The sequence below is a fragment of the Condylura cristata genome, unplaced genomic scaffold (genome assembly GCF_000260355.1).
Source record: "Condylura cristata isolate star-nosed mole 26May11 unplaced genomic scaffold, ConCri1.0 scaffold00039, whole genome shotgun sequence".
In the NCBI taxonomy this organism is placed as follows: domain Eukaryota; kingdom Metazoa; phylum Chordata; class Mammalia; order Eulipotyphla; family Talpidae; genus Condylura; species Condylura cristata.
In genome coordinates, this window is record NW_004567140.1 from 7,936,966 (window position 1) to 7,963,896 (window position 26,931).

At 54.2% G+C, this 26,931-nt stretch overlaps 1 protein-coding gene across 8 annotated transcripts in view; it reads right to left on the reverse strand.

The window, feature by feature from the left end:
* The window catches only part of ZNF536 (zinc finger protein 536), a 411,449-nt gene that overhangs the window by 108,622 nt on the left and 275,896 nt on the right, over nucleotides 1–26,931 (reverse strand). For 2 of the 8 annotated variants that reach the window (XM_012733187.1, XM_012733186.1), the window contains one exon: nucleotides 23,071–23,956. The exons of the other annotated variants lie outside the window; for them this stretch is intronic. In XM_012733187.1, coding sequence (XP_012588641.1) covers nucleotides 23,949–23,956 — 8 coding nt within the window. In that variant the 3' untranslated portion in view covers nucleotides 23,071–23,948. Of the gene's footprint in view, nucleotides 1–23,070; nucleotides 23,957–26,931 lie in introns of those variants that run through there. 8 annotated transcript variants of the gene reach the window in all.

Genomic DNA, 26,931 nt, shown 5'->3' on the forward strand with positions numbered 1-26,931 from the left:
ATCTGAGAGAAAGGATGAACTTCTAGACTGCAAGCAAAGGAAGACATACAAAGAGACACATTCTCCAAGGCGCAGACCTGGGAAATTACACGGAGTCAGGAGGCCTGTTTGGTTCTGGAAGCCCTGATTAAAGAACAGAGAAAGCGGGTTAATCCTGAAGGCCACTGACGAGCTGGCGGAGGGAGCTGGCGGGTGCTCCCAGCTGCGTCTCCGGCGGCCTCCAGCTCCGTCTGGCCTGGGCGCTGTAGACCTGTGTCCTCACGTAGACACTCGCAGCCTCGTCCTGAATCAGCAGTGCCGTTATGTCGCAAGGCAGAGACACAGGGAAGCCACGTTTTCCACAACAGGCTAAACACACAGCACCTTCACCAACAGCTTTCTTACCACTGATCTTTTATCCTCCTGCTGCAGGGGATTTGAGAGTGTAAATAACACGGAGCTAAGAGGCGTTATCAGCCTGAGTCCCGAAAGGGGCAGTGGAGCAGGCCCCCACCAGCTGGCACTGAGCCGGCAGGCACCCAGCCCTTGGTGCCAGCCCTGTCTAGGGCCCCGATTCTGGAAGGAAGTGTCCCCTTGCACCAAGCAAGCTCCAGATGTGAGGGGCCCTCAAACATGCTGGGCACCACACCTACCTACACCCCCAAAGCATTCCTCTTCCTCAGGAAGGCTATGGCCAAGCTTGCCCAGCACCTGCCTGCAGCCTGGCACCGAGAGTGGCCACTCCGCAAAGGCCTGGCTTCAAGAGACAGAAGACCTTGTGGGGGGCCCCGTGGTGCCCGCCACGGGCTCACAGAAGGGCCAGAGCTGCTGAGCCCCTGCCTCTCTGTGTCATCACCCAGTTTGCCCCCAGCCTGTCTGCCACCACTCCCCTCCTACCATAGAAAAGCCATCAGGTGTCCCTGTGGCCATCGGGTGTCCTTGGACCCTTGGCAACCACCTTGATCCAATTCTCATGGAACATTCAGGCACCTGCAGCCTACAGAGGGGTGGAAACTCACCTCAGTCAGAGGATTAGTGAGCGAACCCAGGTCACCAGACATTAGAACTTCGGAAGGCAAGGAAGTAACTTGTTTTCAACTGTTAGGCAGCAGGACCTCCTCCCAACACCCCTCCCCTGGTGCTAGGAGCCCCAAATTGCTCAGCTACCCTCTAGTTTGCTGGGCGCTGCCTCGGGCCTCACTGCCTCTGCTCCCCTGAGCTGCCAGGTTGCATTTCCCGTGGGCCTCAGCTTTTCTCAGCCAAAGCACTTGGAGTGGGCAAAACTGGCTACCACAAACTGCCCGGCCCGTTGCGGACTGGGGAGTCTCCCATCCTCCCCTCTCCCTCTGAGGATTTCTGTTGGCTTCTGTGACACCATGTCTTGGACCCAACTTCACACTCTTTGCCATCCTGCTTCTAGTCTCGAGAGGCCCTGAAGGTCATCCCGAGGTGGAGAACAGCGCGGTCACTGGTGCTGGCATCTCTGTGTCCCCTGCGAGAGCCATCTCTGGTTTCCAAAGCAAATCTTCACCCACAAGCAGCGAAACTAGACGTTTCCATTATAAATGTAAGGAAGGGGAAGTTCATTGAATTTATTAGCTGGTTATTACTTTTTTCCCTACAGAAACTCCCCATCAGAGTCTTTTGTAAGTTCCGCTCTCTGAGTTCAGCTGGAATCTCAGGTGAGGGAGGTCTGTGCTTGTGATTCCAGAAGCTACACAAATAGTGCGTGAAACCATTTGTACATGAAATGCGGCCTGGTGGTGTACACAGGTCTGGGAACAGGTTGAGGCTCCCTGCAAGGCCAGCTGCCTCCTTCCTTGGAGCTTCCTTTTTGCTTCTCATGGCCCTGGGCTCCAGGAGGGGTGACCAGCAGGGTGGACTTGCCTAGGGGGACCAGGCCACTAGGAGCTGGGACTGCCCTGGGCACCCGGGGGGGAACATCCTTGGAGGGAGGAAGGGAAAACCAGCCTGGTCTAAGAGCTGATGTGAGCTGGGGTTTCCTTGAGTCCCCGTTTCACAGCGCCCTGGGGATCCGAGCACAGGACTGTGTGAGGGCTTCTTCCCACCCAGGCACCTGCTAGCTGAGAGACGGCCACTCTTCAGATTCCGGGGCCCATCCCAACCCTTCTCCAGAGGAGCAGATGAGGACCTCTAGTTGCTAGTTGCCCCCCCAAATGCCCCAGGTGCACACGTGTACACCATTCTGCAGGGTCCCCCCTGTGCATACTGTACCGGGGTGCTCACTGGTTCTACTGCTTGGGCGTCCGACCCCAGTTTCTCCCACACATCTGCACCCCCAAGAGTCAGCCCCTGATATCGTTCTGGAGGATATCATTTCCTACCACCTGGGAAAGGGGGTACATTCTAGGAACTCGGCGTGATTCTAGGTCTCTAAATAAGTGGCCTTTTACTGCAGTTCACACCGCAAATGTGCGAGCAGATTCAGGGATTAGCTGGGGGTATGGCAGGCAGAGGCTCTTTGTGGCCATCGGCAGGTGGGCCAGCAGGGAGCTAGAAGCCTCTGTCCCAGCAGCACGGGGTACACCTGGGTTCTCCTGAGGTGGGGAGGGGCAGCCAGGAGGAGCAAGGGAAAGCCAGCAAGGAGTAAGGGGTGGGGGACCCAGAGGCTGCAGGCTCAGCAGATCAGCCGCCCGAGCCCGACCACGTGCCTGTAGTGGGTGGGAATCCTCAAAAGCCTTCAAGACCACGCTTTTGGAAAGAGACTATGCCAGCAGAAAGAAAGGTGTTTCCTTCACGGGACTTAAAGTTTCAGTGGTGGCGAGACAGATCCGGGCAGGGAGGACCTCAGAACATTCCAGAAAAGCAGACGGGACAATCACCGTGGTGATGCCCTGAGACTGAAGAAATCAAAATACCTTCTAAGACACTCATTTCCAACCTGTTCACCCCACCGTCCACACCATTCAGTGTGCCCTTGGGCGTTTGGGGTTAGAAAGGAGGTGACTTGATTGCACTCATGGCTGCAATTTTCAAAGCTCTTTGTTTCTCGCCCTCCACTGGATCTGGGCTCTTTATACTTGCTCTTGGAACCTGGCCTCTGACAGGAGAACCAGCCCAGACCAGCCACCGGGGGATAAGCAGCACCTCAGAGAGAACCAAACAGCCAGTCACCTACACCAGCCAGGCCCCAGCCAGCGACTGCCAGCCATGGAGGTGTGGACAAGTCCAGTTAAGATCAGCAATTCCGGGGCCTCCCTGGTGGCGCAGGACTTAAAGTCTCAGCGCTATGAAGCTGTCTTCAGCCACTTCAGCACGAGTTCGATTCCCAGGCAGAGAGCTGACCCTTAGGGCGCAGCAGACCTCTCCTATCTCCCCGCTGCTCCCCTCAGCAGTGCATTTCAGTGGATCTGCCTGTTCTGCTCCCCACCCTGTCTCTGGTGAGTCCTCTCACTCCCTACACCCCAGTCCTGTCCCACACCCCAGTTCTTGTATGCAAAATTAAATAAAAAAATAAATCTATAAAAAAAATCAGCAAGGCTGGCCTGGATCAGAATCACCCCACAAACTCAGAGATCTATGAGAATGATAGCAAAGTACTAGCTTTAAATATATATATATATATATATTTATTTGGGCCCTCCCTGGTGGTGCAGCAGGTTAAAGCACAGCACTGAGAAGCTAAAGCCACTTCCGCATGAGTTCGATCCCCGCCTGCCCCGGAGGTGACCACATGGCGCGGCAGACCTCTCCTGACCCACCCGCTGCTCCCCTCAGCAGTGTACTTCGTAGATCTGCCTTTTCTGCTCCCCGCTCTGTCTCTGGTGAAGCCTCTCTCACCCTCCACATCTCTGGCCTGTACCACAGTTCTGTATGAATAAATAAAAATCTTTAAAAATAAATAAATAAAGAAGATAAATAAAAAAAAAAGATGTATTTATTTATGCCTACAGAACTGGGGTACAAGCCAGAGGTGTGGTAGTGGTGAGAGGATTCATGAGAGATATTGTGGGGAGCAGAATAGCCAGATCGACAAAGTACACTGCCGAGGGGAGCACCGGGCAGGTCAGGAGAGGTCTGTCGTGCCATGTGGGTCAGTTCCGGGCTGGGGATCGAACTCATGCTGCAATGGCTTTGGAGCACTTCATAACACAATGCTTTAACCTGCTGTGCCATGAGGGAGAGCCTGGCAAAGTACTAGCTTTTTAACCATTTGGGGTGGCCTGTGACCCAGTCATAGCTAACGGCCGCAACTGGAGTGAAAAATACTTACTAGTGGTGCCGTCAGGGTCAAACACTTGTTTTAGCTAAGTTGTCTTGGCCTCCAAGAAAGAAACCTGGCTAGTGATTTTCTGGATATAATTAAAAGAACAGCTAATAATGATGGACACTGCCACCCTCATAGCCGCAGCTCGTGCCTAGTGACCGGTCACTAAGCTCAGGCAGAGGCCGGGTCCTCTAGCTGCAGGATCTGAGCCATGGCTGGTGTGTGTAGCCATGTCCACATGAAGAGTCGGAAGCCCCTGTGAGCACCTGGCTGAGGTCACAGAGCTACGTGTGACCAACCGGGACACAAACCCATCCCAGCCGATCTTGTACGCAGAGGCCGGAGCACCCTCGTCCGACACGTGCCAAATGCTAAGAAATGATGCCTCCCTCAGCACCTCTGTAGGAAGGACCTGGAAAGTGGGACCTTTTGAGAGTCACTTCTGAAGTGCAGCGGGGTACCCCTGGAGTGGACCACTCCCAATCCCAGATGCCTCCTTGGGGGCGGGGGACCCCGTAAAATCAGCCCTGGGAGAAAGGCTACTGCGAGGACAATGCCCAAGGCCAGGAGAGACCTCTGCTCATGCCCCATCATCCAACTTCTTACTGGAGGGGCCCCCCAGATGCCCTGAGATGAGAGGGGCCACCTCCTCAGTGCTCGTGCGGCACCAAGAAACAAACGAGTCCCCTACAACCCAGAAAGAATCGGAACCAGGGCCCTCCCTGCTGGCGCAAACCACAGGTTTAACCACGGGTTAAACCACAGCAATATGAAGCTATCACAGCAGCTGCAACCTGAGTTCGATCCCCAGACCCAGAGCTGACCCACATGGTGCGGCAGATGTCTCCTGACCCGCCCGCTGCTCCCCTCGGCAGTGTACTTCATCAGTCGATCAGTCCGCCTGCTCTGCTCCCCACTCTGTCTCTGGTGAATCCTCTCAGCCCCCACACCTCTGGCCTGTACCTCAGTTCTGTACGCATAGATAAATAAATCTTTTTTAAAAAGAAAGAAAAAGAAGTCTGAACCAAAAGTCCCGAGATCTTTCCTCTTCTTGACATGTTTCTGAGCTGGTTCTTAGGAAATCGAGGCACCCCCACTTGTGACCGCAGCTCCCCCCAGCAACGGACACCCCTTCAGCAACTGGGTTTCTAAGCTTTCAGGTCTCGGAAACGAGGAAGAAATCTGGAACCGGAGAGCAGAGTTGACGGTTTTCCCCCAGAAACCCCTTCAGATTCCGCCTCTGAACTTTAAAACAACAATTTTATTTAGCAAGCTGATTTATTCATAAGTAAATAGGATACAGTGTGGGTAAAGGCAAAGGAAGCAGCCAGCACTGACTGGGTCTGTCAGCACAAAAGCCACACTGTTGCCGGCGAGGTACCCGGCCCTGTACCTTTCAAAACTAATATGTAACCATATCTGTTTTAAAAGAGTGATTCATTTTCCTCCCATTGCCTGCAAACTCTCTTCATCCCCACCACAGGAAACTTGAGTCTGATTTTAATGAGCTTCAATTGGAATGTGGCCTTTGAAAAGTAGTGCATTTGAAAAGATGGAACATTAAATTTTGTAATGATGTAAAACATCTTCAATTTTTGACAGGACAATGGTGCTTATTGTACTTTATGAGTCCACTGGCGATTCAAAGGTCACTTTGTATATGACTCCACAGACAGGGGCAGCCCGGAATGAAAATTAGGTTACATGTGATCAGCTTTATTATTAATCAGACGAAAATGGATTTTTAACATTTTTCTAATGAGCAACAGAGAAGGAAGAAAATACCACGAATGAAGCGACAGAATGACCCAGGCTGAAAATGCACCACGGCCACATCTAAAAACCCACTTTAAATCTGAAATACTTAAATGCGATCTCAAGGAATAAAATGCAGCTGCATATTTTGGTGTCGTAAATACATAGAAAACTGCTGGAATACCTTCTCTAATTTACTATCTTTCTCTTTTGTTTATAACTAACTAATGAACTGATTTCTCCGTATACTATATCACCGCGGGCCCGGAGAAGACCAGACTGGGTGAGGTTGTGTCACTGTTTCCATGATAAATCCTGTTTTTCAGGGGTTTATAACTCAGCTGTAAACACGTAATTCAGACTGAAACTTGGCATACAAGGCCTCAGCCAGGAAGCAAATTTACGCCATGATCTTCACGCCACCCCCATTCAATTTTTTTAAGACATTCTCTGTGTGATATTTTGGTATTGGAGACATAGGGTATTGAAAGAGAGGGGAGAAAGAAAACAGTAAATAAAAGCTGAAGAGCTGGCGATCTTTTTTCACTTCTTATTTAAATCAAAAGGTTTTTGCAAGATACTCTGTGAGCATATCAAGTTATTGTGAAATAAAGAGACTTCCCATCCCCAGGCAAGACTCCAGCAGCATCGTAACAGTGGAGTTCTGGGGAATAGGTAATGAAGGAAACTGAGGCTAGGGGTGCAGGGTTGGGGTGCCCTTTCCCCAGAAATGGCCCTCTTCCCTAAGCCCCATGTAGCACGAGCTCTCTGTGGAAAGCAAACCACCCTCCTGGGCTGCTGTGGATTCTGGGAGGGCAGCCCACTGCAGCCAGCGGATTCATGCCCCCCAGATCTGAGGGCTGCCCTGAACTGCCCTGCCCCAGATCTCCCAGCTCTGACCTCAAGCCCCACCTCTAACAGTGAACAGGGTCTACCTAGGTGGGCTTCATGCTGCTATTGCCTGAGATACAAAATCCAGAGTCAGGACCACCCCATTATTTGTGGGGTTCACTGCAAAACTCAAACATTTTAAGATTTTTTAAGACAGTAACAACAGAGCCTCGCTCTGGCTGTGGGGCCTTCTGAGCTCCAGGGCTGGGGTCTGCTGAGCCCCACTTTTCAGTTTGCTCTTCAGGGTTCCCCTAACTGCACACGCCATCTCAGGGCCTGAGGGCCTTGGCGCTTGCTGTTCCCTCTTTTCAAATGTGCCCCCCAGATGCTCCTGTGAACTGCATGACTTCTTAGTAAGTCACCGCTGGGCCTCATCTCTTTCCACCCTCTTTAAAGTGCCCCCCCAGGCGCTCCCCAATTCCTGTCCATCTCATTTTGTCCCTTCACATCTTCCAGAACGAATAGACATTGAACTCGTTGACTGCTCACCAGCCCCCCAGAACTCGCGATTCCTGAAGACAGGGGCTGGGGTTGTCTCCTTTCTGAACTGCGAGGGCCCGGTGCCCGGAGCAGGAGCACACCAGAGCCCTGGGGACGCATTTGCTGACTGCATAAACACAGGAAGGGGAGCTGCTCCTGTGACCTCGTTTCTCTCATGGTAACAGATGACATGTAGCGGGGACAACAGAACCAAGTGGGGTCACACACTGAGCAGGGCTGGGGTCCGCATGTCTCTCCAGACCACGCCTGCAAGGTCTCACCCATGGGAGGGGCCGCTGGAGGAGGAAGATGCCTGGAGGGCAAAACAAGGGGGAAATGGACTTGTGCTGATGCCAGAGGAGAGACTGGCATGGAGTGTTCAAGAAGTACTGGTCGGCGCGGGACCATCAAACCAAAGAACGATCGAATGAATGAACGATCGAACGAATGAATGCCTGAGTGGATGAATGAATGCCTGAGTGGACGAGTGGATGCGTGACCGCTGCTTAGCAGCCCCTGATACTGCTTCCTGGCAACTGAGAACCCCCTGCTCCAACCACAGGAATGCCAGGGGCTGCACAAGTGAAGGGCCAGTGTAGACCTGCGCCAGTGTACACCTGTGCTGGTGTGGACAAATCCCCATGACCAGCTGCAGGGCGATGTTCCTGCCGCTGCTTTCTGAGGCAGGCTGCTTCTGACTAAATGAAACCAAGCTTTACTAAATAAATCCAACAGGGCTCAGCGGAGCGGGGTGGGGTGGGGAGGGGAGGGCGAAATCCATTCCTTAAAATGATACTTGTATTATGTTTCGTATTTTTTATCATACATGGGAATAGTCTCGTGTTGCTGCATGCCTATCACCTGTAGTGTGCATAACTTCTAGGGGTACATGCATGTTCTTGATCTCAGCTCCGTTTCGCTGTGGCACTGACACCGCATGGGTCTTCGCCACCTGATGTCACGGTCCCTCACGCTCCATGACCTGCTCCAAGGTAGGACGAGCTCTGGCCCTGCTGGAAACTGGGAAGCTCCTGCTTCTGTGTAAGCCTGGTCCACCCCAGACCACTGGCTTTGGTCATGACGCCCTGGGGGGCACCCACAGACTGGCCTCCAGGGCCAGTCTTTGGTCCCACGGGGGTCTGCTGGCCCCACTGCCAATCATCCTCATGTGCGGAATGCCTCTCTCCCTTGCTGGCTCCCTTGGGAGCAGACAGGGTGCTTCAAGGTGCTTAAGTTCCTAATTCACCTTTCATGTTAGGAGGCCGTGTGGTGAGGAGAGGTGAGGGGTTCGGGGGGGAGGGCTACCACTTGCTGCCCATGCAGGCCAGACGGCACGCGATGTGGAGAATATAGCAACCAGCTGAGAGAAGAAATACTAAAAAAAAAAAAAAATCAGCCAGAAATAGCTCTTTGCGTGAAAGCAGTTTGCCCAGACCAGAGCAGGGGGCTGAGAAGGGCGTGGAGCAGACGGTCTTGCTCAGGGCTCAGGAGAAACTTCCGGGCCGTGTGTCCCACCAGGCGCCCGGGCAGGAGGGTGAGGGCCTCACAGCCCACATGTGGAAGGCAGCTGCCGTCCCAGGGAGGGACTCTGACATCCAGGGGCTGGGTCCATTTTCCAGGTGACTGTTGGGTGTGGACCGAGCGTCTCCATGAGGTCAGTGGAAGGAGAGCGGGCGCTCTGTGTGGGCACACCGGCTCCACAGGCCTGTGGGGTGAGAGCTCCCTGACAGGAGCTGTGCAGTGGCTGTCTCTCAGGGGCCATGTTCCCAAGCGCATGGGACCATTTCTGCCCCTTTCAGCTGTCGCCACGCTGGGTTCCCCCAGCAGTGGGTGGGGTTAGTTTGCAGGTAGTGTAGTCAGTCATCCTCCTGGACTGGGTCGTCCTCCAGCCAGGTGGGAGACTTACGGGAAGGGCATGAGCCCCAGGAATAGTGGGTGCTGCCGGACAGCAGTGCAGGTACCAGGCACCCCCCAGCCATCAGTCCTGCCTCTCGCTGCCACCGAACAGCCCGCCTTAATCGACCCTCCGAGTCTCAGTTTCCTCACCTGCAAAATGGGTAGGAGAGTGCCGGCACAGCTCTGAGGACCACTTGGGGCTGGGAGAAGCGGGAATGAAATCCCGTCTCGGGAAACCTGGGGAAGTGCATGGACCTCACAGCCCAGGAGCCAGACGCCCCCACACCCGGACCTTTCCTGTCTCAGGGTCTTTCCTGTCCCCCTTGCCTGGACGATGTGCCCTCCCGCCCCACGGCTGGCCCCTCCAAGGCGTCTCTTCAGAGATCCCCGTCCTTCCCTGCTCCTCTTTCACCGTACCCCATCTTTATGTCGATTGGTTTTACTCATTGCCAGCATCCCCAGGAAAAAATGGGGCCCATGAGAACTCTGATACACGCCAAATAAATGAACAGATGACCTCTCTCCTTGCCGATGACAGAATCTTCTCCTTCCTAGAAGATTTAGTGATAATGTTGTTTTGTCCCGGAACGAAACCAGTGGATGGAGGGGGAGTTGCGGGCGCAGAGGCAAGGGGACCCCCAGAGTCTCCTCCGCGTGGGGAGGGATTTACCCCTACCACCCGTTTCCCCCACCTTCCCCTTGTGCCCTTGTCCCCACCTACAGCCAACCTTAGGCCTGGCACTCCCGTGAGCCTCAGTTCTGCAACCTCCACCCCACCCCAGGGGTGTGTGCCAGGAGCTGCGAACCTGAGTCCCTGAGAGAACGCAGCCTCAAGGCAGCAGGAGAGAGATCTTGTTTCCCAAAAAGGGCTCTTCGCACTTTTGTGCTGGTGGTAGCTGGTCCCAGCCAAATGCACAGCTCGCAGGGGGCCAGAGCTGCTATAAACCGAGACCCTGCCTGCTGAAGCAGCCAGGCCATCTACAGGGAAGGGGAGCAGTGAACAATGACCCAAAACCGTGAGGACACCATGCAGGAAGACCTCCCTGCTTCAACACTGACCCGCATACGGGACAGGCTGCCTGGGCTTCTCAGTCTCAGGAGACGGTCAGGACAGGGCCCGGCCTAGGCACCTGCTCACAGTACCACTCTGGCCCCTGGTTTACCAATCAAGGGCAAGGCCTCTCCTCGGTGTGCACCTTGGAGATGCCATCTGACTGTAACTCTTACCTGATGGTCTAGGCATCCTCAATTTCATAATGGAGGGAACAATTTGGGCCTGAGCCCTAAATCTAAAGCAGGGACCACTGGAGAGGGTGTGGGGGAGGTGGGCTTGAGCCTTGGGATGAAGCTGATGCTGAGCAAACAGCAGGGTTGGGGAGAGGACAGAGGCCTGTGGAGCTGCGGCCAGTGAGGTGGCGTGGACCGGAGAGTTCTTGAAAGTTGCCCACTGCCCTTTGTCCAATAGAGCCGAGATGTTCTCTGAAGTGGGCCTTGGTCACTCTGGCCCTTCCCCGTGGGTCACACACAGCATCCGGGGCTTTCTTCTTTGGGACGCCCCCCTCTGGGCCTCATCAGCGCACAGAGTGGACAGCACAGACATCTGCCCTCAGCTCGCTGGCCACTACACAGCCCCAGGACCTCCCCCCAAGGCTAACGAACTCCACTTTGCTGGGGGCACAGCTGGAGGCCAAATCTGGAGAGACTGGCCCCAGCGCTCAAACCCTTCCCTCCCTGGAGCCAACTCTCAGGAGAGACCCATGGGGCCCCTTAAAGAGGGAAATACGCTAAGGCGTGAAAATGCCAGAACTGAAATGCCGGGAGCGGCACCTGTGACCAGAGCCTGGTGGCTAACAAGCCTGGCCACGTGGACTTAAGGGAAAGGCGGTCCAGCAGGAAGCCCCTGGGACTCCTTCAGGGCAGGGGCAGCTGGCTGCTTGTCCGGGGAAGGTGTTTCAGTGCCTCCTAGAAATGAGAAGGTGCTTGAGGGGAGGTGATTGGCATGATCCCCCTCGTGTCTTAGGGGCAACGGGCTTTCTCCACAGCTGCCCTTCCTTGGCCCCATCAGTGGAAATGCTATTTTCATGGCCAATTTATGAAAGACGCCATGTTTCTGAGGGGATGTCACGAACACAAAAAGGGCTATATTTATTGATATGTTTAAAATATAGGTTTTTAACTCCACTCGTTAGCCCTTAAAAACAAAGTAAAGAGATAGACAGATACTATTATGTTCTGACTAGTTTCCACCAACCTGCCCAATGGCAGCGTGTGTGTGTGGTTCTCAGTGGCGCTGAAATCTGCTTAGGAAAGCAACAAGTCCTTTGTTCTGTTGACAACAGTTATTACAATTAATTCATTTTGTGATTGGTACTTGCGCTGAGTGACAAGGTGTTATTTTACCTCAGTAAAAGTTAAAGTGGTAATACCTGCATGCACCGTCCTCCGCAGACCTGCCTTCACTCACAGGGAGAAGAAAGGCTGGCTTCCGGCTGTCGGCTCAGCCGCGCCCACCCCACGCCCCGCTGCCAGCTTGAGTTGGGAGGATGTGCTGGGTGACTCTGCTGGAAGTTTCTGCCTCCCAACCCCCGGGGTTCTTGCAAGGTTTTTCATAAAAGTGTGAAGATCCCAAGGTGAGCAGGCTCCAGGGAAGCGAGTGTGTTGGGGGTGAATCCTGCACCTGTGTAGCACCAGCAATGCATAGGGCAGGTGCGCTATGGATTCGGGCAGATGGATCGAGGGGAGTCCTGAGCCCTCAGTGCAATGCCAGAGGCAGGCACCCATGGGGGCAGGCGGGCAGGCAGGCAGCCAAGCCTGTCAGCCCCACGCAAATCTGAACTCTCCCTCTGGGCTCTCTCTGGCCTTCTTGCATAGTCTCGCCTCTTCTGTCGCCATCCGTCCTCTTGTAGCCATCCTCCCACAGCTGTCTTCTGAGTGACGCCACCCCATGTCCCTGGCCTCCAGCCTCAGGTGTGCACACTTATGAATGCCAGCACCCACGCTCCGGGGGACCCCACTCAGGCAAGTGCTCCGTGCCCACCTCACAAGCGCCTTCTACATGAACACAGTCAAGGTGATAGGCACAGTAATCAGTGGCCCAGAAACTCAGTGCCGATTAACACAGTTAATCGGAGGCCTGGCTCTCCAACCTGAATTGCTCAACTCTGGCACGCTGGCATTTCAGATGGGATAATTCTTTGCAACCTGTCCTGTGCATGGTATAATGGTCAGCAACATCCGGGGCTTCTGCCCACTGGACACCAGGAGCACCCGTGTTGCGTTGCAGACATTGCCAGATGTCCCTGGGGAAGAAAACCCTGTGGGGTTGCACGCCACTGCCGTCCACAGTGCCCACAAAGGTGGCACGGTAGAGGGGTTCAGAGGCCTCCCCCCTGTGACCTCAGAGAGGCCAGCCTGCCCACCTGGCCCAGAGCCAGAGCACACGTCCAGGTTTCACCCCCCTCTTGTACCACGCAGAGGGTGTGGGTGAGAGAAGTGGAATGGGGAAACTGAGGCCGGCCCCGGAGTGTGGCGAGAGACCATTTCTAAGGACCTTTTTCCTCAGGAGCCCAGACTTCAGCCAGGGTGACCCAGACCGGGCATTTTCTGACTCTCAGACCTTGAACCCTCCTCGGGGTCTTCGGAAATCCACAATCTACAAACTTCAGCAGTACCCCCTTATCTGTGTGGGGGGGGTGGGGGGCGTTCCAAGAACTCAGTGGATGCTTACAGTACCAGACCTGTGTCCACACACCTATGACAGGTTCTAATTTATAAATTAGTCCTTTAAGAGAGTAGCTTTCAAAACTAATAGACTATTTTACTAATACACAAATGAAAATTACGTGAACCTCTCCCCCACCACTCCCCACACACACATCCACAGAGTCTTGTAAGTGGTATTTCCAGCCCCCGTTGACAACCTGTTTTGAAACTAAGAAAGTACAGGCCAGGCCAGGGCAGGACTATCTACCCCAACACAGAGAAGCGCAACACACCTCATCGCTACCCATGACTACGGATTTCAGTCAATGAACAGCAAGCAGCCGTTGGAAAGTTGTGGTTAGTCCAGAGCCGGCTTCGGGCGAAGCTGGACTTCTCCTCTGCTCACGCATTCCTGCTGGTGAGCAATTTGGCTCCCAGGCACTGAGTCAGGTGGAGGAAGGGCCAGGGGCTGGTGGAGGCCGTCCAGAATCCGGCCAGGATTGTTTCGGGGGGATCTTGAAGCTGTCTGAGGAGCAGAGCGCAGGCCCAGCTCCTGAGCTCAGTTGATGTCACTCCTTCCTCAGGGCAGAGAGGGGGTTTCTGGAGCACGCACAAAGGGCGAGCCTGGTGCCAAAGCATCAGCCCACATGCCTGTGGCCTCACAGCCGAGGCGGCCAGAGCCCCCTGCAGCCTCTGTTCCAGAAGGAGCAGCTCACAGCACTGGACTCGCTCTGTGTGTCTGCCCGGGAAAGACATTGACAGGAGTCATGGAAATTCTGCCGACTTTTTTTTTTTTATTAGCAGTATTTATCACCTTCTCAAAATCAATTGCATATTTTAAATGAAAACAAATGATTTTTTCTAGACTAATCAATACTTGCATCTTTGCCTTTTAAAAAGTAGGAAGTTTGAAGAAATCCTTATCTTTGCTCCCATCAATCCAATTTTCATATAATTCAATATTTAATAAATATAATCCTCTTTGTGCAGAATAACGTCATAAAAAATGCAGACGATCTCATGGCATCCTAGACCTCTTGGAAAATGTCTCCTCTTCCCCAGAAACCCAGGTTGTCTGTGCCTGCCTTCCCTTCCCGATATTAAGGGCTGTTTATTCCTATTAAGTCTAAAGAAAAGGGTTTCTATCTTTAATGATTCTAAAACCAAAATGCTACCTACTATCTGCACAATTGCCATTTTATCTCTTTAAACTTCTCTGGCTTGACGTTTTTAAAAGGGCAAAAGAAGAAACCCCTTATATAATACCTAATTTGTACATCTGCGGTTTCCCTCTGACTGGCACAGGCTCCATATGCTTTTAATTATCATAATAGCCCTAAAGAACCTGTTCGGTGGGAAACACATATGATCCTTTTATTACTGGTTTGTAATTTAAACAGTTTTAACAGAAAAGGTCTGTCTACAGGGGAGTGACAGGCCCAGAGGCCTGAGATCCGGTCACCCACCTCTGCAAGCTCAAGTTCAGATCCCACCCACCGAGGCAGAACCTCTTCCCTCGCTTGACAGAGGTAATTGGTCACATGTGACGCGGCTCTGTGGGACCTTAAAAGACTTCATCTGTGATCTCCAGTGACGCCGGGCTTGGGTCAGAGTCTGACACGGTGAGAATAAGGTTGATAAATATTATCCCAGTCTGACCTCTGCTGTCTCTGCAGCTGGGGCCAGGGCCGCAGGGCCTGCTGGGGCCTGGGGCCACCCGCTCGCCCCCTCCCCCACCCGGGCCCCAGGAGACAGTTGCAAGGGGAGGGGTCAGGTTTCCTGGAGTTCCCTCACTTGGGGAGAGGGATGAAGAGGGATGTTTTTCCCCCTAGGCTGGATGAATCTAGTCCCCAAAACAATGGATTCTACCCCGGGAGAGGACACTGAGGGGGGGTACGGAGAGGGACACTGAGGGGGGGTACGGAGAGCGACCCTCTTGGGGTCACAGGGCAAGCGGGAAGCCGGCTGGTCCCATAGACTACCCCTGGCCCACACCCACACCCTGGGCTTCCTGGGCAAGCCCCGGTTTCTGTGGCTGGAGCCTCTTCTCCCGGACTCCAGAGCTACAAGTTGGTGAGAACAGGCCTTTTTGTGGACTCGTGGTGAGGCTTGTTTATTTTTGAAGCATTGCAAGGATTGAAGGTGTGGGGAACACCAGCAAAGGAAGGGGGGGGCGGGGGAGGGGGGACCACTTCAGGCCTCAGATGTCTCCAGGGTCCGGCTCCCAACCTCAGGGCCTCAACCACCACCCTGAGGTGCTGAGCAGCCCCGGGGGAGGGGAGCAGAATCTGTAGCTCCATGTCCTCATGTGTGAAATGGGAACAAGAATCACATCCAACTCGAGGGATTTTTATACGAATTAAATGAAAGGATCTCATTTGCATTATCATCTATGAAGTACTTAGAAGGGAGTTGGCCTTGGCACTTAGCAAGTATTTATTATCTAAAAATATACTTGGCAGATGCAGGGACAGCGCAGAGCACCAGATCCTGTCGCTGGAGCTCGGGGGTCATCCCGGGGCCGTGGGGAGAAGAGGGAAACAGTCATGTCCCTGAAACAAGGGGCCAACACACTGGCTTGTGAGTGGCACGAAACCTCCCAGTCAGAACTGATTTCAGGGTGACAGCACACAGGCAGGGGGCGTCTGTGGGGCGGGTTGGGCACCACGCCACCAGAGCTCCCCAACTAAGCCCCCTTGGCTGCCCTGGGCATGTCTCTTTTCCCCGGCTGGCTGGGTTGAACATCCACAGCGACTCTGGGGTGTTTGATTCCACTGAGTTTTGGGGGTGGGGTCATAGCCCGACATTGCATCATCGCGTTGTAGAGACTAGAATAAGCTGGGGATCAGGCCGCCATCAGTACCAGCTGCGTGCAGTGAGCACAGGGGTTCCCAGCTTTCCTCCCCGCCTCCCCATGGCAACAGGATAGTTCTCCTCTGCCCAGAACTCAGAAGGCTAAGTTGGGGTTCAGAGAGCCCCTTATCATGAGACAGTCATAATGTGAAGAGTCGAAAGGCTTTTCCAATGGATAGAAAAACTATTGGGCAGATCGCCTGGTCTTCTGGGCTAGATGGGCTTGAGGAGGGGGCTAACGTAGGATCAGCTAGGTTTAGGGAGTCCCCAAAAGGAGAGGGCACTGGCCTGGCCTGCCTCAGGGGTGGGGTGAGGCTGGGAGCTGGTCTTGACTCTCCCCATGCTGCATATCAGCCCCCCTAAGCTCTCTCCCCACCCTGGGTGGGCCCCACCCTTGCAGGAGGCTGGAGGGAGTCTACCATGCAGACCTGGTCCCCTCACTGACCCCAGAGAACCAAGAGGAAGCTCTCTGGTAAGTTCAAAAAGGGGGGGCCTACAAAACTCCCATCCAGAGGGGCCGTTCCTTCCTTTGGCAAGAAGAGGGCCAGATGGCCACTCTCATTTGAGATGTCAATGGTGACCTCTGGACTCAAGAAACAGCAAGTGCATCTTAATGAGAGTGCGTCCTTCCTGCCCACCCGACAAGGCGATTGCAGGGTCCGCCCCTCGAGGAAACGAGACCTTCTTAATCACAGGCTGCTTCCAGGGGCCAGAGAGGCCCACGGCCCGCCCGGCCCACAGCCCGCAGTGACCGTCCTCCCCCCAGCACCCCAGCCTGGCTGCCTGGCCAAGCCCAGGCTGGGATGAGTTTCCAATCCCGGGAATAATAACTCACATTACTTGGCTCCCATCTGCACCCAGTGAAGGCAGAGCTGGGAAAAGAGCATAAAACACAAAGTTCCCACAGACAACATCTGTCTTAGTGCAAACAATGGACCATTATCTTGTAAATAATTCTGATTAAGCTGCAGCATTTCCTCCTGAAACTGGTGGTGGGGTGTGCAGGGGAGGAGGGCTGCCACTCCGGTGCCGGGCTGGGGCACCCCATGCGCCCCACACATCTCTCCAGCCCACGGGCCCTTCGGCCTCCTCACCAGAGCCGGGAGACCCCCTGACCCCCGCCAGCCACCATCTGCAGGCCCCTCAGCAGCTTCTCACCTCATGCCCTCTGCCTCCACTCTCTGCTGCGGGGCCTTTCTCACTTTCTTCAGCCCCTCCCTCGCCCCAGATGCTGTCGTTAGGTATATTTTTCTGTAGCCTAGAACTGGGGTGTAGGCCAAAGGTGTGAGACAGAATGGGGAGCAGATACGCTGCTGAGAGGAGCAGCAGAGAGACAGGAGAGCTCTGCTGTGCCACATGGGTCACTCCCTGGCTGGGAATCGAACTCAGGCCATAGGGCTGATGGGGACAGTGCTGAGGCCTTAACCCCTAGGCCGCCAGGAGGGGGTCCCTATAGTTTTTATTTCTGCTGACCCTACTTGTTTTCTCTCCTCTTACCTTCTCCCTGTCTTCCATGTTACCACCCAGTGTCCCGTCTTCTTTTTCATGCCTTTTACTTTTCCTGTTTTGCTCTTTCCCTTCATCTTTCTCCTCTCTTTAGTCTTTATGCATTTCTAGGACTTTGGGATCTTTGTCCTGTTTTTTTTTTTCCCCCGGTCCCTTCTCTCACAAACCCTGTGGCTCTCTCTTCCTCTCACCTCCCTCCCAACTATTTCCCGGGGCTGCAGCCCTGCCTGACTGTCCCAGGGAAGAAGCTGTAGGAGACAGTGACCAGACTGAGGTCTGCAGGCCCCACTCTGTGTCTGGCTTTTGTGGGTTGTCAGGACTGGGGAAGGCCAACTGGAAATGCCAGACTCCCAGGAACCCTCTCCCCACCACTGGGAGGGTTCATCATGGGTGGCCCCAAATCCAAAGGCCTCCTCCCGTCTGTTCAGACACTCAGCAGTGACCTTCCTCACTCCTGCCTCCTTACCTGCTGTGTGCATCTCTGGTTGAAAACCCTCGAGGTTAAAGTCTTAACACTATCACCAGTAAGGCCTGAGTTCGACTCCCGGCCAGGGAGTGACCCACATGGTGCAGCAGACCTCTCCCGTCTCCCTGCTGCTCCCCTCACCAGTGGATTTCAGTACATCTACCTGTTCTGCTCCCTGCTCTGGTAGATCCTCTCACCCCACCCTACACCTCTAGCTGACAACCCAGTTCTTCTACACTAAATAAATAAAAACAAAAGAAAGTTTACAATGAAAACCCCACCGTCATGAAAAGAGACTGGACACTCACAAAACCTGCCAATCCCGGGGATGTGTGGGTGTTCGAACCACTGTGAAATCAGGGGTGATATTTCACTTTGCAAGGGGTGTTTATTCCAAGGCCTCAAGAAAATGTCCCTGGTGTTTCAAAGCAATTGTCCTGAATGTGACTGAGAGAAGACACTGAAAGATCCAGATAAAGTAAAAACCTTTGCTATGAGAATTCTGTCCCTATTGGAAAAAAACAAAAACAAAAACTAACCAAACCCTTGTTTGGATCTCCTGATCTCTGCTGCTACAAATCTCTTTGCAGAAAACCGAAAGGCATCTCACCTGTAGCTAATTTCTGCCCATCCCAGAAAGGGCATCTTGGCTGCTGCACAGACTCCCCTGGAGGTGCCCACCCAGAGACAGGGCATCCCCACCTGGCCGTGCAGCCAGAGGTCTTCAGGCGCTCAGGACACACTGGCTAGCACTGGCCAGAATCCACAGTCCACCCAGAATCTCCGCCCGGGCTTCTGAGGCTCTGAGTTTTCAGCGGGGCTCTGCTTGGGGCCTGCATGATGGCAGAAATCCCAAAATAACTGAAATGTGGGTGATTTGGACACCTCCAGTTTTCGCGTTCATGTTCACGTTATTCTCCAGAGAGCGCGTGTGGCAAGATCACCTGGTGTTACCAGAACCAAAGCAATCGAGCTGTATTTGACGAAAAGCAAAACGTTGAGCCCTTGAGGGGCTCACATTTAAAAAAGCACACACTGCCCTGAAGTTGGGGGGCTGGCAAGCCAACAGGGAGTCTGAGTGGCCAAGGGAACCCCAAGGATGAAAGACTGGGTAGGCCACACCTTCCACTGTTCCCGCACCCACTCTTGATGATGGAGGATGGGGTGAGCCCTGTCTAGGGGCCCCACTTCACTCCCTGTAAGTATCCCAGGGTAAGAGTGTTGGGGGGAGAGAGGCTTATGCACCCAAGGGAGCCACCGTAGTAAGAGATTGGTATTTGGACTTGAAGCGACCTCAGCCATCATTGTGAATGTAACCGGTTGAAAAATGAAGTTAAAACAAGAGGGATTTGTTTTGTACTTTGGTGAACTCCCAAATCCAGTTTTATTGGCTTCTTGCTTTAAAAATACACATGTGGACTGACTTTGCCAGAATTAAAAGAGAAATACCTTAGTGTCCTTCTTACGCCTTAATGAAGTCCTCCTTTGAGTTATTATCCCCAGGCCCAGTCACCACAAGGGCGGCGTACAAACCAAAATCCCACAGGTCATGCATTTCTGGAAAGGCCAGCGTGGCTCCCACATCCGGGGCCCGCTGGACAGATTGTGTGGAGCATTCAAGGACTGCGCAGATCCTAAGAGATGACCTAGAAAGTCCAGGCTAGAAGGGCCCAGGAAGCAGAGCTTGGCACGCTCCAAGGACACTTGAGGGTGCCCAGCTCTTCTCTGTGGGGTAGTACCCGCCAAAGAGAGGCATCAAGCTCCCCAAAGCGCTGCTGCCCCAGAGCCCAGGTCCCCGATTCCCCCCGCTCCATCGGACCTCTGGTAACCCAGCCGACTGCATTTTTTCAATTTTTAAAACTGCAATTCACTTCCCACAGGGAACCTTCCACGGCACACCAAGGGCATAAAACATGTTCATCAAGAGCCCCAGTTACATAGGCTGCCTCACCCCCTTCCAGGCTGAGGGAACCCCTTCTGGTTCCCGCCTGTGCCAACAGCCCCCGGTCCCTGGGCCATATGAAGACCACTGGGCCGTGGCAGACAGGGGCTGGAGTGACCTCGACTGGTGAGACCCACCAGCTGGTGGAAAACACCCACTTCTGCAGCCCTGGCGGGATGGCTGATTCTGGGGTGAACCCTAGCAGTAGCTTAGAAATCCCCAGAGGGATTGGGCTGGCCCCCAGAGTGGACTCCTATTAACCTACCTGTGTTAGGAGCCCCTTGTCTGTCTCCCTGCCCTTGTGCTCCCCGAGAGGGCCCCCCACATAAGCTGCCTGGACCCAGGCCCTTATCTCAAGGTTGCTCTCAGGAGAACCAGATCTGGGTCCGCCACAGCATCTCAGAGGACTGAGGAGATGAATGAGCCCCCTCCTCCATATCCCATGGGCCTCTATGCAACCCCCGAGGCCACAGCATCAGCACAAATCATCCCTCTCTGGTCCTGCCCCAGACTCGGGGGGCACTTCCCGGGGAGCCTGTCCTCATGGTCTGCCTCAGCCCTCCCAGGACAGACAAAACACTGGAGTCAAAAGAGAAAAGCCACTTGTCCATCATATAAAAAGAGCAATAATTTAGCAAATTAATTGCAAATTTGCTTTCCCTGCTTGGTTGCCTTTCTCCTTTTATGTGGATAATTGAGAGCATATTATATTAATTTGACAACAACAGAAGTTCAAAAAGAAAACTTAACCTTGAGAGCAGTGGGCTGCCATGAGATGGGTGTGTCCAGAAAAGGCCCCCAAGAGTGCGAACACACACTCCTCGCCAGCGGCAGGGTGCGTGCTCATGGAATAGCTGTGCCGAGCCCCCCAACTTTAACCTTGACAATGCACAGCTTGCTCGGGAGTCAGAGTCTGCACACGCAGAGGCTGCGGCTCACTGTCGAGGTTCTTTGGGGGGAAAGTGACCACCCACGACACTACTCACCTCCCACAGTTTAGATTCTTTGGTTCCCTACCAGGATATGTAAGTATCTTCCATGCAAGCACATTTCCTGAGAAGTGGGGTGAAGCCTCTGTTTTGCCAGCCATTGCAGGTCCCAGCCCCCCTCCCTCCTAGTCCCCTGAGACCAAGGTCACCTCCCGAGGTCATGGTCACCTCTGAGAAGCTGTTCCCTACTATTGAGGCGCCTCTTCTGCACCTCATATCAGTGGGGCCTCCTGGCTTGGGCAGGGCCTAGGCTGTAGGCCTAAGGTGATTCTTGGGGTTGCCCCAAGTCTGAATCCAAACAGGTAGGCCCCCATGCAAGGCAGAGGCAGGGGCTGCAGGAGCCCCGACCGCGGGCCCCTCACAGCAGAGCAGAGTCACTGAAGTCAGCTTGCTGTGGAGGCCTGCATCCCTCCAAGCAGCAGACAGGATGTTCCCCCAAACACTCAGCTGTTGAGAAGGGAGTTATTCCCACGGGGCAGGCATGACGGTGGGGGTGGGCGATGTGTGTGTGTGGAGGCTGGGATGAGGTTCAGAAAACAGGATTTTGAGAATCCACAAAGGTGTCTTCTGAGTCTTCTAAGGGACCACTGGGGAGCGACTCAGGAAATACCCCCTGCTTTCGAGACGGAAATGTGCGGAGACCCCATTAGGGGGATCTGCCCTCCTGGAGGGAAGCGAGAACAGCAGACTCCCGGGGAGGCTTCCCACCGCCTCAGCACACGGAGGCCGGATGAGCCTTCCCCACAGCCACACTCCCTCTGGGCCAGGCCCCCACTCACGAACCACTGTACTCCAAGGCCGTCCCTGCCAGACTGTAGCTGTCAGCAAGAGTCCCCAGCGTGTGCAGTGATGAGCTGATGCCCCAGCCTGGCCAGGGACTGACCCAGAGCCAAGACACCGAGGCTTCCAGTGGCCTCTGCCAAGCCCTCACCACCCCTCCACACCCCCAGGCCAGAGACAAGGCACAGAAGTGTCCCTGGGGTGCTCCTGACCTGCCGAGAATAGGTAATGATGAGACTCCTTGGGCTTCTGGACCCAACAGGCCTGAGCAGAGGGAACACACAGCATCTCAGGGGAGGGGCCTGCAGGTGGGATGTGCCCTCCAGAGCCACAGGAAAGGGCGGAGATGAATTCGCCCGACACCCCTCCCTCGGACAGCCGCCCAGACTCAGGTGCCTGGAAACAAAGATGGAAGTTCGGAGCCCTCCTGGGGCAGGCTTGGCCCACGGCCGCCCGTGGCCCTGGGCCGAGGGCTGGAAGGTGGGGACCCTCAGCTTTACCTTGCTAGGCATGCTGGGGCTGTTGTGTTTCCCGCTGGAACCCACAGCGCGTGGCCTCGGCGTCACATGAGCAAATCGGACAGCAGAAGGTGGGAAGCAGTGGCGGACACAAAGCCAGTGACCGCGAGGTCTGCACGGGGGCGTTGGCCGTGTATTCTCACATGTGGAATCTCTCAGTTCGCACTTCTTCCCCCAGGTTAGAGACAATAACACAGATCTGTGGTCTTCAGGGGTCAAGATCAACTGGATAGTTTTTATGAGGAATACGGGGCACGCCTCACGCTGTCACAGTCACACTCGTCCCATGACTGAGGTCAGGGTTGCCTAGGGTGGACCCCCGCCCCCTCCTTGTACACAGGCCACTTTCTTTGGGAGTGGAGGGCCCAGGCCGGGGGTCTGGATTCTCCCCTAGGATGACAAGGCTCTTCCCCAGGGAGACCGGGAGTCAGGGCACACTTAGAAACTGACAGAACAGACCAGCAAAGAAGCCTGGAAACTGTTGACGTGGCAGGGCCCTGAAGAACAGCTCATGGCACCAAAAAAAAAACTAAGCCACACAGATGAAAAGCAAGATCTCCCCTACCTGTAGGCTTCACCATTCTCCGGGGCGGGGCGAGGGGGGGGCCGGCCACAAGCCTGTTACACCAGATACAGGCAACAACCAAATAAACCTCAGGTGCAAAACATCCCAACACCAACCACTCCAGGTAGCTTCCACTGGGCCTGCCCTCCACGGGGTAAAAGCAGAATGTTTACGGTGCGCCACGGTAGGCTGGACTTGTGCACTCCACTCTGTGCCCTGTTCTCCCACGTCCATGGTGGGACACCGTGGGGTCTGAGGCCTAGAGGCCACTTGGACAGCGAGCCAGTGTGTGTTGCCTGCCTGTCCCCACCTGGTCACCCCACCCACACGGGGAGGACCCGGGCCACGGACATGCTTATGGATCGTTATCGCCTAGAGAAGGGGGGGAAGGCAAAGGGTTGTCAGGCCAAGGGCTGGTAGAGCCCCTTGAATGCTCTGTGGAAGCTTCCAACAGACAGAAGAATGTCAAGGGGTAAGAGGGTGTTGTGGATTGAATTAACATAATGACTCCAAACTGCACTAATGTTTCACAGCTTTTTTTATTAGCAATACCAAGATAAGTTATTGAAGCATTTTTAGTATTGTTTTACATTCCATTCATAAATGACCTAACTTGTAACTCAGCATACAGCACACTTAAAGATATAGTTTGACACTTATTCAGAAAGCTACAATTATTATAACTTACATGCCTTCATTACCAGGAACACCTCAATATATCTCCTAATTACTTCGACAATACTCCATTCCAAAGCACGCGATAACCCAGCACGCGGTTACACACTTTGCTTCCGTCACCGTTTGGAGTGGTGGATGTCACGGTGCTGTTCACTGGGATCTGACTGTCATCTGTTCCCGGCTAATAGGACAACCTGACACAATATTCAACTAGCAATAGTACTGCTTAAATACTATGAGAAAGATAATTACTGCACTTTTCTGTATTCTTCTAAAGTGTTACAAAATACAGGACAATCGGAAAAAAGCAGTAATGCCAACGAGACCAGAGCAGGGCCCTCTTCTAGAAGGTGTGGTGAGCTGGCCCGGCGGGACCCCCAGGCAGGGTTTCACAGGCGAAGGGGCCTCTCCGATCCACCAGCTTTTCTCACTCAGGATGCATGAGTTTGAGGGAATTTTCGCTCCCGTTCAAGTTACTAAGCCTTCGCAATCCATGACATATGGGACAATATTTTTAGCCTCCTGATTCTTTGCTACATCTACTGTAGGTTGGTGTGCCGTGTGTATACACATACCTATGCCAGTAATAATTATTTATTCAACACACATATGTGTATACATTCTTCTCTTGACTTTACACGAGTAACAAGCTGCAGAGAGCCACCGAGGAGCACGAACAGACAGGGGTAAGTCCAGCTGGACCAACTAGGACAGGGGGTGTCACTTACCTGCAAGAAAATGTGCAGATTCATTAACATTCCCGAAACCATTGGGGCTAGAGGCATTCGAAAGCAAAGGGGCAGAGCCACATTCCCTAATTGTTTAATGAAATAATGACAATAAAGCAATATTTATAAAACTTGGTCCTTCCGTCTCTGGCTCAAGCAAGAATAGTCGATGTGATTAGAGCAGGTTGGCAATTAGACAGAGAGGTGCTGTTGATCAGCGCTAAGTAATAGGAGATAATTACTACTTATTTGAAACCCGGGCTTTGCACACAACATCTGAAAACAGAAAAGAAAGAGCCTGGCTCCCTCCGCAGCTAAGAGGCGGCTTCTACCTAGACGCTCATGTCCCTTCCCACCGTCGCTTTGACTTAGCGGCCTAAGAAGGCAGGCGCCAGGGCGTGAGCCCCGACACCCGCACCCTGTGTGGGCAGCGGTGTGTCACACCGCCCCCAAGTTACCCGAGCGGCTGGGCCGGCTGGAGGGTCCGCCTCCCCTCTGCTGCGGTGTGTGCTCCCACAGCACTCTCATCTCAGCCTTCTCTGCCTCCCTCCCGACGGTGAGTCATTCAGAAGCAAAAAAAAAAAAAAAAAAAAATACGTGTGCACCTCGGTGCGTACGTGTAGTGTGTATGTACATCGACACAGCTGGTGGGTTCAGATCCACGCATACACACATGGTTTGAGCCGAGCACGGCTGTTCTCCTTCCCCGCCCTGGGCCTGGGCCTTCGGTGGCAGGCAGGGGGACGTGAACAGGGCAACTGCAGGGAGAGCCACCACCAGACTCTTCTCCTGCTTGGGAGGCACTGTTGATTCAGACAGTAGCTTTTGGAGCCAAAAATATGCAGCAAAAGGAAAGGAACATAAACAAGGCTAAATGTCACCAGTGTTTGCCGACTTACAGACACCATGCATTTGTTTGTTCTGAAATGACGAGTGGACCATTTGGCAAATACAATGGTATTCACACAACAGTTCTGTCATTCTGCAGTGCAAACGACATCACGTCAGTGGCATTCCGTTTAATTTTAAAAGAGGCATGGGGAGGAAGGAGAGAATGCCAGGAGGCTTTGGAGAGGGACTGCTACCAAACAGGCCACCTCTCGTCCACGCAGGTGCACGGCCTTGACGCGGGCAGCAGCGATGCTGGGCCTGCAGTGGCCAGTTAAGGCGCGCGGCCGCCTGGGGGCAGCTGGCAGGGCGGAGCAGGCAGAAGCCACCGATGTGTGTGAACGAAAAGGCGCTGCCCTCTGCCTTAGGAGGAGCCAAACAGTCCTCCCGACTGGGGTCTAAGACTTGGCCTGGACACACGCCCCTCCTGGGAGCAGGTCAGTCAATGTGTAAGTGATAAAGTCAGGTGCGGAAAGGGAGTGCAAAGTTGTGTTTTGCACGGCAGTCCATGTGGGAAGCCACTCGCAAGGGGAAGCAGAAAGGTGCCCCTTTTGGCTTTCAAGAAGCAAGACCCAGCCCTCCCTGATGGCGCAATGGGTTAAAGCACAGCACTGAGAAGCTAAAGCCACTTCTGCATGAGTTCGATTTCCGCCTGCCCCGGAGCTGACCCACATCGCGTGGCAGACCTCTCCTGACCCGCCCGCTGCTCCCCTCAGCAGTGTACTTCGTCGATCTGCCTGTTCTGCTCCCCACTCTGCCTCTGATGAAGCCTCTCGCCATCCCTGAGCCTCTGGCCTGTACCCCAGTTCTGTATGTACAAATAAATAAATCTTAAAAAAAAAAAAAAAAGAAGCAATTCCCACCCAGAGGCAAGATCCTCCCTGCACCCACTGAAGCCTCCAGGACTCCCTGGAAGACTGTCTCCGGCAGCTGGGTGACCCAGGGCCCCACCCATGTGGCAGCTTGGGGTTCTATGGCTCCTTCTTCCTACTTGAATCTGTCTCCTCCTCTGGAGACTGCTGGCTTCAGGGCCACAACTGGAGCCCCCACAGGCCCGGATCTCCTGACTACGTGTGCTGCAGCCAGGCTCAGGACTCACGCGCACAGTGCTCACCACGCTCTCCACATGGCCCGGCCACGGCTCCCTTGGAGACCTCTCACTGCCAGACCCGGCCAACAAGAGGAGGAAGGCCAGATTTCCTACTCGCCTGCTGTCAAGAACAGAATCAGGAGGAACTAACACGGTGTGGCCCGCGTGTTGGGATGTCATCACAAAGCCACCAGAATCGCCTTTGGAGCTAACTTTGGCACGTGCCAGGCAGCAGCTGTTAAAGGCCTGGCTTGGCAGACACGAGGGAATAGAATGTGTCTCTAGAACCCTGGCAGAAAGGAAAGGTTGTGCTTGCTGGCTGCTCCAGGAGCTCCTGTGGACACCCCCTCCACCCAACTATCATTCCCACCCAACCCCTATTTCCTCGCCACATCTTGTGTGGACACCACACGGTACCTCTCGCTTCCTCCCCCAGCCTCTGCCACCAGTGAGGACGCGGAGGCTGCCCTGGAGCAGTTGAGCCCGCACCTGTGACCCTCCATGGGCACTGCAACTACCACTCGCAGTGGCCCTGAGGCCTGGGTGGGGGTGCGGGTTAGGGCTCCACACGTCCAGAAGGCAGAGACCAGCCTTCTGAAACATGCTCCCCAACTGCTGGGCTCCCTCTCGAGACTCCCCCAGTCTTCTCTGGCACCCCGTGGCGACTGATGGGGCATGCAGCTGCTGACGTGGGTGGGCCCCCCACCACAGCACCTCACTGGCAGCAGCAAGAAAGGGAAAGAGGTGCCTGCAAGTCTTCCCCAGGCCTGACCACAGCAGTGCACCCCACTTTACAGTAGACCAGGGGGTGGGCAACAGTGACCAGCAGGCCGGTGCCAGCCACCACCTCTCTCAGTGAATGAGGGTCTGTGGGCACACAGCCACGCCGCTGGCATGTTGCTTGTGGCTGCCGTGGATGCAAGACAGAGCTCAGCTCTGCAGTGGGGATGTGTGCTCAGCCTGCACACGCGGGATGTGTGCTCGGCCCGGTGAGGAA